General features: G+C 30.5%; 1 protein-coding gene across 2 annotated transcripts in view; it reads right to left on the bottom strand.

Annotated features, from left to right (window-relative positions):
* LOC139502400 (dynein beta chain, ciliary-like) overlaps window positions 1-13,304 on the bottom strand; it is a 68,497-nt gene that overhangs the window by 48,732 nt on the left and 6,461 nt on the right. For both annotated transcript variants that reach the window (XM_071291845.1, XM_071291844.1), the window contains 6 exons: window positions 8,240-8,424; window positions 7,452-7,641; window positions 5,610-5,709; window positions 4,264-4,475; window positions 2,337-2,570; window positions 1,358-1,525 (listed from right to left, as the gene is read on the bottom strand). In XM_071291845.1, coding sequence (XP_071147946.1) covers window positions 1,358-1,525; window positions 2,337-2,570; window positions 4,264-4,475; window positions 5,610-5,709; window positions 7,452-7,641; window positions 8,240-8,424 — 1,089 coding nt within the window. The remainder of the gene's footprint in view (window positions 1-1,357; window positions 1,526-2,336; window positions 2,571-4,263; window positions 4,476-5,609; window positions 5,710-7,451; window positions 7,642-8,239; window positions 8,425-13,304) is intronic.

Genomic DNA, 13,304 nt, shown 5'->3' with positions numbered 1-13,304 from the left:
GGGTCAGTAAGGGTCAGTCGAAAGCTATGAGTTGAATGAAACTGACAACGTCAAGGCATGAAAAATCAGATGACAAAAGACAACAAGACCACTAAATACTACATAGTAAATATTGGCTTATTATTCAGGTGCTGCTTTTAAAAGTTGCTACATGAAAATGGAAGGTTCACAATGGAAAAAAGCTTAAAACATGGAACAGTTTTTTGCTGCTAATTAGGATTGATACACAAAAAATAAATTTCAACACATTAGTTTTCAAGCATATTACCACACTTACAAAAAACACAACAACAGGTATATGATATTTAAAGCATTACACAAGACAAAAACCATGCAATTTTTACATATAAATATTGCAGGAAAACAAAATCTACTACGGAAGGAATTCAAACTGTCTTTCAGAGAAAGCATATATCTATAGCTTGGGTTGTAAATCTTTAGCAATTTATATTCTTAATTTGTTATCAAAATAACAGTCAGATACACTCTTTACAAACATTCTGAGAAGCTAGGTTCATAAAACATTTGAAAGCATCAAAAGTAGATGGCACCGTTTGTTAATTTTCTAGCTTATTACTCCTGATCACGGTACACCACTGAGTTAGGTGCCAAGTCAGCATTCTTACCTTATCTAATGCCTGAAAGATTTATCACTAAGTATGTAAGTACAGACAAACAAAAGCATAGGGTGTTGGAAAATAATGTTTTCTTGCCAAATAAAAAGTTTTACATTTATGGCAAATTGTCTGGATTTTTTAACATTATTATGTTATTATAAGAACATTTGTCCTGAAAATTGAGGAAAATGCTGGTGAGTTTCAATAACTATTTGGAATTGTAACGTAAAACTATTTATTTGGCTGAATAGACTGAAAAAAGAATAAAAATTAAAGCCAGTAAACAGTGATAAAAAGAAAAAACACAGTGCAAAAATTAAAATGGCTTACAAAAGGCATATGAAATAGGTCTTTATCGAAGATTTTTTTCACAAGCAAATTGAATATGTATATAAACCAATAGATTTGATTACACTTTTTATCATTAACATTTCAAAATATTGACCAGTGAAGGTTCTTAGCATACCTCAATATATGCAGTCTCTTCTTTTTTATATTTACCTTTATTTCAAATCTTGTTCGTTACACTTTTTGGTTTTCATGCATCTTCACTTTTTTTTTTAAATTTTACAGTTTTTACAAATTAATAAATAAGATACATGTAAAAGCCAAAATTAGAACAAAATTGAAACAAACTATCAAATAAAAAATTTCTGTGAAATTAGTTGAAACTTGATAAATAGAGGGAAAAATTGATAAATAATGAGAAGACAATCACATGATCATAAATAAAAACGTACTGGATTACTAGGGTCCAGTGAATCATAACTCCTGGTTGTGAAAGTACTGTAGACTGCATTGAACTCCTCAAACAACTGTACAACTTGTTGACTCAGCACTTTTCCTTTAACTCCACCAAGTTCTACTTTCTCTAGCTTCAGAAACTCTTGAGCTGTTTCCATCAGTTCCTATGGAATAAACATTATTTTGTTACCGTATGTGGTCGTGTATAGTCCGCACTTTTTTTCATTATTGAGACAAAAAGAAATTTAAAAAAAGACATTTCTTTCCATTTTTTTTTTCATTACATGTATTCATGTATTCAATAATGGTTAAATATCAATATGTTTCATTTCATAATTATGGATTTTCTTATAATAACTGTGGATTCATTATTATTCGTGGGATATCAATTTTTGTAGATTTCGTGGGTAAAGGAGAATGACGAATTCAAATTTTCAATGAAATACAAACGTTCCATTAGACTTATATGCTGATATGCAGACTTTTAGCAAAACAACGAAATTAAATACACAAAAATGCAATAGTTAATGTATCCATGAAAATAGATACCCACGAAAATAAATGAATACACATTATATAAAAAAAGAAGCCTATCCAAAATTCCCAAGATTGAACCTGTAATACACATTATATAAAAAAAGAAGCCTATCCAAAATTCCCAAGATTGAACCTGTAATACACATTATATAAAAAAAGAAGCCTATCCAAAATTCCCAACATTGAACCTGTAATACACATTGCACATGGAATAAAGAACCTCAGTAACATATCCAAAATAATAAATCGGAAACAGAATAATAAATGGGTAACAGACTTTTTTTTATTGCAATAATTTTAAAAGTTGCATATGTTTATATGAATTAAACAGAATTTTTGTCAATATAGCAAAGATTTAAATCAAACAATAATTTCTGAATTTATAGTATGTATTGTTCCTATAAATATCTACAGATCATTCTTTATATATTGCCTTACCAAAACAGTTTCGACTCTCTCTTTAAACTTGTCATATCTGGCAAACACCAGTTTAGGGGTAAACTCCCACTCTCTAGGTTCTTCCCCTTCACCAAAGTAAGACTTCAGTTTGTTCTTGTGATCTTCATATGTCTCCTTATAAATATGGAGCACCTCCACAGATTTCCTGACCTTGCCAATGGTCTCTTCTAGCTCACCTTTAAACAATTCTGTTGGCTCCAAGAAATTTCTAGCCTAGAAAAAGAATATATAACATAAGTTATATTTTGCTGTTGTTGTTGTATCTATTTTTTTTTTAAAGTTCGAACTGCGAAGTTTTACCCAATAAATGATTTTTTTCAGTTATTGATATTTATTGTCTTTTCTTTTTTTTCTTTTGTCTTTAAGAGTTTTCCTTGAAAATTCTTACAAGAGTGCACACACTGAAATGTCTCGCCTTCTTTACTAATCATTGATAGATATTATGTTGAAAGTCCTAAGTATAAAGCGTTATTACAACTGTCACATAAACTTAACATTAAACAAGATAGTTAAACAAAGACCAATGAACCATGAAAATGAGGTCAAGGTCAGATGAACCATGCCAGGCAGACATGTACAGCTAACAATGCTTCCATACAACAAATATAGTTGACCTATTATTTATAGTTTAAGAAAAATAGACCAAAACACAAAAACTTAACACTGTCCAATGAACGCAATTGAGGTCATGGTCAAATAAAACCTGCGGGACTGACATAAAGATCATAATATATTTCCATACACCAAATATAATTGACCTTTGGCATATAATATAAGATAAAAAGATCAAAACTTAAAAACTTAACTTTGACCACTGAACCATGAAAATGAGGTCAAGGTCAGATGACATCTGCCCGCTAGACATGTACACCTTACAATCATTCCATACAACAAATATAGTAGACCTATATTGCATAAAGTATGAGAAAAACAGACCAAAACACAAAACTGAACTATAACCACTGAACCATGAAAATGAGGTCAAGGTCAGATGACACCTGCCAGTTGGACATGTACACCTTCCAGTCCTTCCATACACCAAATATACTAGCCCTATTGCTTATAGTATCTGAGATATGGACTTGACCACCAAAACTTAACCTTGTTCACTGATCCATGAAATGAGGTCGAGGTCAAGTGAAAACTGTCTGACGGGCATGAGGACCTTGCAAGGTAGGCACATACCAAATATAGTTATCCTATTACTTATAATAAGAGAGAATTCAACGTTACAAAAATTCTGAACTTTTTTTTCAAGTGGTCACTGAACCATGAAAATGAGGTCAAGGACATTGGACATGTGACTGACGGAAACTTCGTAACATGAGGCATCTATATACAAAATATGAAGCATCCAGGTCTTCCACCTTCTAAAATATATAGCTTTTAAGAAGTGAGGTAACACCACCGCCGCCGCCGTCGGATCACTATCCCTTTGTCGAGCTTTCTGCAACAAAAGTTGCAGGCTCGACAAAAACTAATTGTTGTTACAGAATATAAGCCTTCTTTTGATTATTTTTTATCTTTAGTGCTAAAGAATAATTTTTTTCTTTAATCTTATATGGCCATACACATTATTTTCATTATATAACTGCACTTTAAATATTTTTTGCATTTAATATCTTTTTTCAATAGGTATGTATATTGGTGATCTATAGATTCTAACATCAACAATCACATCTATATCATAAGTTCTCTGAAAGATAGTTGTTTCATTGTCAATCTATCACCTATTCTAATTTTTATATGAACAACTTTATATAAAACTTTCATGATTATTCATGCTTTTTTCTTGCCATTATGTTAATGTTGTTTTTGTCACAAATCATATAAGTTGGTTTATATGGCAATATAAAGTTTCATTAATTTGATTGACTGTAAAATGACAAAGTAATAATATAATTACATGGTTGATAATCATGTTACACATTTCCTGAAGTAGGACAATAATTCTAGCTGGAGTATTGTAGTACTGAGAATGGACCCATATCAAACACACTGTGTGCATCATAGGGGCCATTAATGGACCACTATCATCAAACTCAGACTGTTCATAGTCCTCAAAGTGATGTCTTGCTGGTCTCAGGTAAATGTTGATGTCCTTGGCCTCTTCAAGTGCTGTAAATGTATAAATAAAAGTCAATAAAATGAATAGTATTGTAATTCATTGGCCATTTTCTCTTATTTCTTTTGATCCTACTGCCTAATATTTTTTATATAGGACAGGATGTGGTACTGTGGATTCATTATTATTCGTTGGATACCAATTTTCGTGGGTTTCATGGGTACAGCTAGGCGAACCACGAATTCATATGTTCAACGAATTACAAATTTTCGATAGGCTTTGTACACAGAAATCGGGAAACCATGAATTCAAGTATCCACGAATATGCAATGTTTCCTCAATCCACGAAAATTGATACCCACGAAAATAAATGAATCCGCAGTACTTGATAATATTAGGTAATTACATCCGGTAACAATGCAGCAGTCATGTTTTTATGTACAGTACAAATCAATGAAATGCTTGCAAAGTCATTCGTTCAATTGAACAAATCTAGCAATGTTTTATATGTGGTGAAAGAGATTTATCCACAACTGAGTGTTATTCAATTTTTTAACAAAGGACTATAAAAAGAATAAAGCCATTTTCTTTTTTTTTATTCTGTTACATTATAGCTTGAATATCAGCTCTCGGCAGAGGGCTGTTTTCTGTTCTTTGGTCGGGTTGTTGTTATAATGACACATTCTTGCTAATATTAATAATTAAAAACAAAAATGCAATTATTTTGTAAGTCTTAGTTCTAATGGTTGATGACACCAAATTCTATCCATGTCATAATTGGTAAGTTAAGTCAAATTATCCAATTAATATGGAAATTGTCACAAAATGTTTCTAGTAAATCTCTTTGTAATAAAAGCTTAACCCTATCCTCCATAATTACGCCTTTTGACACCACCCCTTTTCTCCATAATGACGCCTTTTGACGCCTGTGTAGTACCTCAGTTGAAACTCTTTGACTACAAAATGTCTGCATCATACTTATAAATTGTATCCAATATGAAAAGGATATGCATGAGAGTATCTGACTTGAACATCATTGATGAAATATTGGTTTTCACAATGCATTAATACTTTAAACCTGATGATCTTTTTATCAAAAAATCCTATGCGAATCAAGTACGTTAAAAAAAAAATCCATGGAGAAAAGGGTAGACAAAGATGGAATATTAATGAGTTGGAATACAAACCTGCTACAACATCTCTGAAGATATCTTTGAACACTGGAAAATAACTGCTCTGTGTCCTCTCCAATACTTCAGCCATCTTTCTTACTTTTGGATCTCTCAGCTACAAACACATATTAAATTATTACTGACATCCAGAAGCACCCAAACTTATACAGAATCTTATGTGACGAACGTATACAGAATCTTATGTGACGAACGTATACAGAATCTTATGTGACGAACGTATACAGAATCTTATGTGACGAACGTATACAGAATCTTATGTGACGAACGTATACAGAAGCTCATGTGACGAACGTATACAGAATCTTATGTGACGAACGTATACAGAATCTTATGTGACGAACGTATACAGAATCTTATGTGAGGAACATATACAGAATCTTATGTGAGGAATGTATACAGAATCTTATGTGACGAACGTATACAGAATCTTATGTGAGGAACGTATACAGAATCTTATGTGAGGAATGTATACAGAATCTTATGTGAGGAACGTATACAGAATCTTATGTGACGAACATATACAGAATCTTATGTGTCATAGAACAAAGGATAAGACATATAACGTATTTGAAATGTGAAATCAAACATTTTTCAAATTGGATTAAGGCATCAGCATACAAGACTCATTTAAAGTTGGGTACACATATAACAACACATGGATTGTCTCCCTTAACAAGACAAATTTCAGCTAAGAAAAGACTCAAAATGAATATAAATATGTCCAGTTGTCCATCACAAATATAAATATGTCCAGTTGTCCATAACAGATATAAATATGTCCAGTTGTCCATAACAGATATAAATATGTCCAGTTGTCCTTAACAAATATAAATATGTCCAGTTGTCCATAACAGATATAAATATGTCCAGTTGTCCTTAACAAATATAAATATGTCCAGTTGTCCATAACAGATATAAATATGTCCAGTTGTCCATAACAGATATAAATATGTCCAGTTGTCCTTAACAAATATAAATATGTCCAGTTGTCCATAACAGATATAAATATGTCCAGTTGTCCATCACAAATATAAATATGTCCAGTTGTCCATAACAGATATAAATATGTCCAGTTGTCCATAACAGATATAAATATGTCCAGTTGTCCTTAACAAATATAAATATGTCCAGTTGTCCATAACAGATATAAATATGTCCAGTTGTCCTTAACAAATATAAATATGTCCAGTTGTCCATAACAGATATAAATATGTCCAGTTGTCCTTAACAGATATAAATATGTCCAGTTGTCCATAACAGATATAAATATGTCCAGTTGTCCATAACAGATATAAATATGTCCAGTTGTCCTTAACAAATATAAATATGTCCAGTTGTCCATAACAGATATAAATATGTCCAGTTGTCCTTAACAAATATAAATATGTCCAGTTGTCCATAACAGATATAAATATGTCCAGTTGTCCATAACAGATATAAATATGTCCAGTTGTCCATAACAGTAGTCAATAACAAATAAAATTTATGTATGTCTGTTATTTAAGTCAAGTATAACTTTTGGTGTTAATCTGAAATTCATCAATAAAGTCAAAAAATGAGAATACATGTATATATATGCTCTGTTAATTGTTCAATCTGCACTTTTTCTGTGTGTATAAATTTGATATTAATATCTCTGGTATAAAAAATTTAACAACATAACAGTGTTGTCACAATTTTATGTTAACTAATGACTTTTTGTTGTATTGGAACATTGGTCTTTTGGAAACTTATCAAATTTATGAAATCAAAAACAGTAAAATTTTGATAATGATCTGAGCTGAAGTACTTTTTAGTATGGCTAGCATAACTGGGTCTGCATAACTTAGCTTTTACCTGATCATAGATGCAATCCAGATTGGTGGATTTATTTTTCCAGAATTCTATTTCTACAAATGGTGTTGGGTTAAGACCCTCTAATAAAGGCTGAGCTGAATCTTTCTTTAGAACATCTCTAATCTGATGTGTCCAGTCAATGACTACTGACTCAATGGCATGGATAAGCTGTCGGTCAATACTGTCCGCTCTGAAAAAAAAACCAATTCATTTTCAGACCTTCATAATTGCATTTTATCAATATTAGACCAGAAGAGAAACTTCTTTTACCTTTGTCAAGACTAATTTCTCTAATGCTAATTAACAGTATCACCAACCTTTCTCCTTAATTAATTATTGTATTCTTGCACAAATAAAAACACTGACCAATACAATATTATAGGTTTTTTATATATATATACAGGGGAGATAATTTGTTTTAAAGGGTGATTTTAACCACTAGTCTTACAACTTTACAGAGACTTTGATATGAAGAATGTAGAACCTTTCTTTTGATGAGTTTTTGGGAAAGGAATACTTTGGCGTCCTGAGGTTATTATATTACCTATATCATAGCTTTATCATATATGTCTGAACTTAACCATAACCCATTTCATACCCTAATTATATCCTAGATGTCAACTAGCCTTCAACCTGAGCTACAACGACCCCAAGAGTAAAAGAAAAAGGACAAGATTTAAGGTCAATAATAATTACAATTATCACTTTATTTCTAAGTTATGTCCTTAATAAGGTTATCCAAGTAAGCTCTTTGGAAAAAGTCATGTGACATATTTATGATAACATACTTATCATCATCAGCATCTACTTTCTCAGCACCGACAGGAAGTGGCAGCAAGGTTTTGCCCTTTGCTTGTCCTGACACCACATATACATCACTTTTAAGTCTCTGAGAATGGCGGGAGACATCAGCAGAAACAACTTGTGGCCAAGATTCATGGTTTCTGTCATTGGATAACAGTGGAACTAATACCTGCAAACAGAAATATCAGGTAATACATTGCACTGTATTATGTATATATACAAAAATTAATTTCAAGCTTTTAGAAATTTTTTAATGGGTACCACTTTTAATGGATTTTTGATTTCATGGTATGGACAAAGTCAGCATGTTAGTTGATATATATTTGTTCATTTAAATTAATGGTTCATATCTTTTCAATAAAATCCCCCAAAATTGATATTTGATAAGAAAACAGCAAAGAAAGAGTCAAAAGAGTATAGGACCATGAAAGACTTTAAATTCAACAGCCATTAAAACTGATTGACTGTTAGCTGCTTAATGTCCAGTGGAAACTACATTAAAACAAAACTATGGCATATCATATACAAAACTCAAAAATTCCAATCTTATATTGAGTAATTTTAATAAATTAAAAAAAAATAATCTTTTTATTATGTAAATAAGAGCTCATTTGGTCAGGGGTAAACATCAATAGTTTATGATATTGTATATTTTAGGGTGTATCAATATTCACAAAGTTTTTGGTATATTTTATTAAGGTATATTTTTCTGCGAACACAAATGCAGCTTAAATTACATGCATATAATAATTAAAACCTTTGAATAAATACCACTTGGATTATACACCTGTATATGCATGTTTACCTTCTTTACCTTACATATTAAACTCAATTGAACTGTAAAACTGTTAAAATAACACCAATGATCCATACAGAAAACAAATTAAGGATAAAAAAGGACAAAAGGTTACAAATAGTGCTGTAAGTAAAATTTGACACCTTTATTGTGTATATTCATTGAAATTACGATTCGATTGGATAGTAACATGTACATGTATAGAACAGAGGTCGTTTAGATTATTGAATAAACTTTGTTTATTTTGTTTCATTTTTTTTAAACAAATAAACAAAGACCTATTTATTGACATTTAAATATTTTAGGTCTGTTGGGTAAATCTTAATATTTTTGGAAATACAGGAAAATTAAGTTGTTCACACAAATTCATCAGAAATACATGTTTACCAAATTCGCTAAAAAATGACACATGAAACAAGATACGTATGGTTATAATTAATTATAATATAAATCAAATGGCATTTTACTGCTTTAATTTCTTTCCCAATTAAATATAATTTAAATTTTAAGATCAAATCAATGTTAAAAAAAGGCAGCCTTAAATGCACATCCATCATGAAAACTCATATTTATCTTGGTGAACACAATTTCAATAGAATGAAAATGACTGATTCCATATATATGATTTATTCCATATAAATGACTTGCAATACAATCTAGACCTGTGTAAAATCAAACAAAAAGGGACATAACTCATGAATATGTTAGTCAACCAAGTTATACTGGAATATAATAAACTTCATAAATCATTAAAAAATTCTGTGCTCAGGTTTGGTATAAATGAAACAGAAACAAAAATAAAAATAAACAAATCTTTTAAAACTTTTACTTTTGATTTCATTTTCAAAGTTTTATATAAATATTCTCTGATAAATTTCTCATCATACATGTATCTCAGGTTTTTTTTTTTAGATCTAGGTAATTTAGCTATGTTAAAAGAGACCAAGTCAGCTTGTCTTTTGTTGAGTACCGTAGTTTGACCTCTAGATGTCTTTGGTTTTTAAATGATACCATAACTATCAAATAGAGATCTTAATTTGGCTATTCTCCATGTAATCAAGGGCACATCTAAGGAATGACACATTTAAAATATGTCAAAGCAAAGTTTGAATAGTCTTTTGATCATGTTGATGATCTTAAACAAAATTTTCTGATAGAATATCTAGTTGTATTTTAAATAAAATCCATTTAAACATGGTAAATACAATTGTTTTTTTCCTATTTTTTTCATACACTTTAAATTTTATTTTGTTTCCGTTTTTCTTTTTACAGGTAATTTTACGGAGTAAGAAATATTCCATTTTTCTCAAAATTTTCAGAGGTTGCTTAAAGCTAGAAAAGAACATGTAGGAAAAAAATAACAGGACAATTTGATCTGTGTTAAATAACACCTGACATTTTTTTATAATTACAAAATATATTGTTAGTCTCAGGCTACTTTCACACTGCTCCTGTGTATGTTTTGTGTGTTATCTTTTTAATGAAACCTTATCAATTGTTTGATATGCATTCAATTCTGTATTTATTAGTCAAATTACAGCTTTAAGTGTTTAATAATAAATGCATTGGTTCTTAATCATTAATGTTCAAAAATCAAATTAAACTTGTTTCAAACTTGTCTGAGCCACTGTGTAAACATGATCGTACATAAATTATTGCAAAAAAATCTGAATGTAAAGGGAAGAAAGAAAATTTAGGTAAATGAACTTATCACTCTACCAGGGGGGGGGGCATTGATAAGTAAATCAATTTGCATTACATCATGTTTATGAATAAACTTTTTATTTATTACAGTTAAAAACTTGACGACCAAATACAAGTTATGTAACTTTCATTAGATAATTATATGGTTACCAGTTTAAAGTTTTGTGATACAAAAGATATCTCACTCAATGCCACTGATGAATAATTAATTCTAAAATGTATAAGAATTGATTAATTACCTGCAAATTATTTTCTTGCTGAGGTGTTCAATATTCTTGTAATGTTAATAAAAGACCAAAATTTAAACCTTTAATTTCAATTAAGATAAAAAAAAAATATGAATTCTTAAAATATGTAAATTTCAGTCTCCTGACAGAAAAAGGATTCTTCTTCTCTTTTATAAAAATTAAAAAAAAAAACATGTACACTGATAGAAATAAATTATATACCCTCCCCTCCCCTTAAAAAAAGAAATTGATTATATCAAAGTACCATGTGAAGGGCTACATGTGAGACAACGTTTCTAAGGTATGCAATGGAATGTTTCTTTAAGGAGAATCAACTGTCACAGTCATCAAAGAGACAAGTCATTGTAGAGTCTATTATACATGTAGATTCTGTCACTGTATTGAATAAGGTACAATATTTCAATTGATCAAATTTTGAAATAACAAACGAGCCAGGGGATTTATATATTTGAGATATACCTATTGAAAACAGAGATATAGTGCATCACTTGAAATACACTCGTAACAATGCCAATCTTTAATACAGTCAGGACGTTTTTTTTTTTTTTTTACAAGATATATGATGAGCTACATGTACTTTAACTATTTTATTAAAAATGAATGACTTGTCTCTTTGACATAATAGAATAAGTTATTTTCTAACATATGCAATGAAGTTTTGATTAAAAAAGATAAGAAAAAAAAAGTGAGGTGGGGGGGGGGGGCTTGTGGTGTTGATGAATTTTCATAGATACCTCCCTTTCATGGAAAGAAATTGTATATTAAGTTTATTTCTTTTAATACTTTTTTTTATATGTTTAGTATCCTTTTTACTTGATATTTTACATATATGCCAACTTGATCCAAAAGTCTTTCTATCTTTTACTTATAAATGTTATTCATACTTTATTCATGTATTGGATTTTTTATTATTATCCAATACAAATTAGATTTAGTTCCGGGCTACTTTCATGGATAACAAGGATCACCCTATATTCCACTAGAAGGTCTTAATAATTCACTACTTTCTCATATAATATCTCAATATGATTTTGTATTGAAACATGCAACATAAAGCTATCTACCTATTGTAGGTTGTTTTTGTACAAGGTCATGTTTATAAAACAATTGTTTGATATTGATTTTGACCTATTAGCTTGACTAATTAAGTAGTTTCTAAGAAGGAATCAACTAACATACATATTGAGGGTGTAGATGGGGTTTACTGAAGATAATTTGTGTGTCAAAAAGGGGGAAAAAAATAGAAAAATTGGTAAACTTATATAGATTTGAGTTTTGGTGTTTGATCGCCACTTTTAGGCACTCCTTTGGAGCTACCAGTATTTCAAGGTGGCAAGCTTTTATTGGTGGAGGAAGCTGGAGTGCCCTGACAAAGCAACAGACCTTGGTTAGGAAAATTGAAAATCCTAGTCTATTAAGATTGAAGTCTAGTGCACCTGCACAAGTGGGGTTTGAACTCACAATCTCAGTGTTGATCATCCATGACTGGCTAGTGATTACAGTAGTAACTACTTAGACCCCTCAGCCACCTAGGCCCCTAAACTTATATAGAATAGAAGATAATGGGGCGTTTTAAAACAAAGAATTGAAACTGGGTTACAAATATTGAGAAAAAAGGCAAAAAAATACAGAACATAGAAATGAACAATCCCACTCTTATATAGATCCCCTTGAAAGATAACCAGTGGATAGTAAAAGTATCCCGAAACTACACCGTGTACATGCTAAATATTCCATTTAATAATATTGGTAATTTTAGGGTAATCAAATTTATACGGTCTATTTACATGTATAGAAGTACATTTTCTCTACCAGGAAATCAAATGTTGATTTATTAAAAAAATATTACATTAGAGCCAATTAGTTTGGTTCACCTATTGATTATCTAATTGCCATCTGAAGCCATTGATTCCTACACTAATAAAATCATATCAAATTCCTTTAAAATTCTGGGGGCTCTGGTAGGGTACCCCCATAGGTCACAATTTCAAATTACAAAAAAAATCTGAGGTCACTTAAAATTAAGCAAATAAAAGTCATTTAAATAAAACAATTTCTAATATTTTTAAACGTCACAAGGACTTTTAGATGAAACTTCAGGACCCAAGGTTGTTCATCAAATTCCCAGAAGTTGCTGGTCAGATTTGACCATGTTGGAGATATAGCCCATAGCCTTATAACTAAAGATTCTACTTTTGTTTTTATAAAAATGAAGTCTCAGAGGTTTACAAAAATAAAAAGATGGGGTATGATTGCCAATGAGACAACTCTCTACAATAGAATAAATGACACACAAATTAA

Source organism: Mytilus edulis, chromosome 14 (assembly GCF_963676685.1).
Source record: "Mytilus edulis chromosome 14, xbMytEdul2.2, whole genome shotgun sequence".
NCBI classification, from domain to species: domain Eukaryota; kingdom Metazoa; phylum Mollusca; class Bivalvia; order Mytilida; family Mytilidae; genus Mytilus; species Mytilus edulis.
Note: the sequence above shows the minus strand (reverse complement) of the source record. Positions and strands in the feature narration are given on the sequence as shown.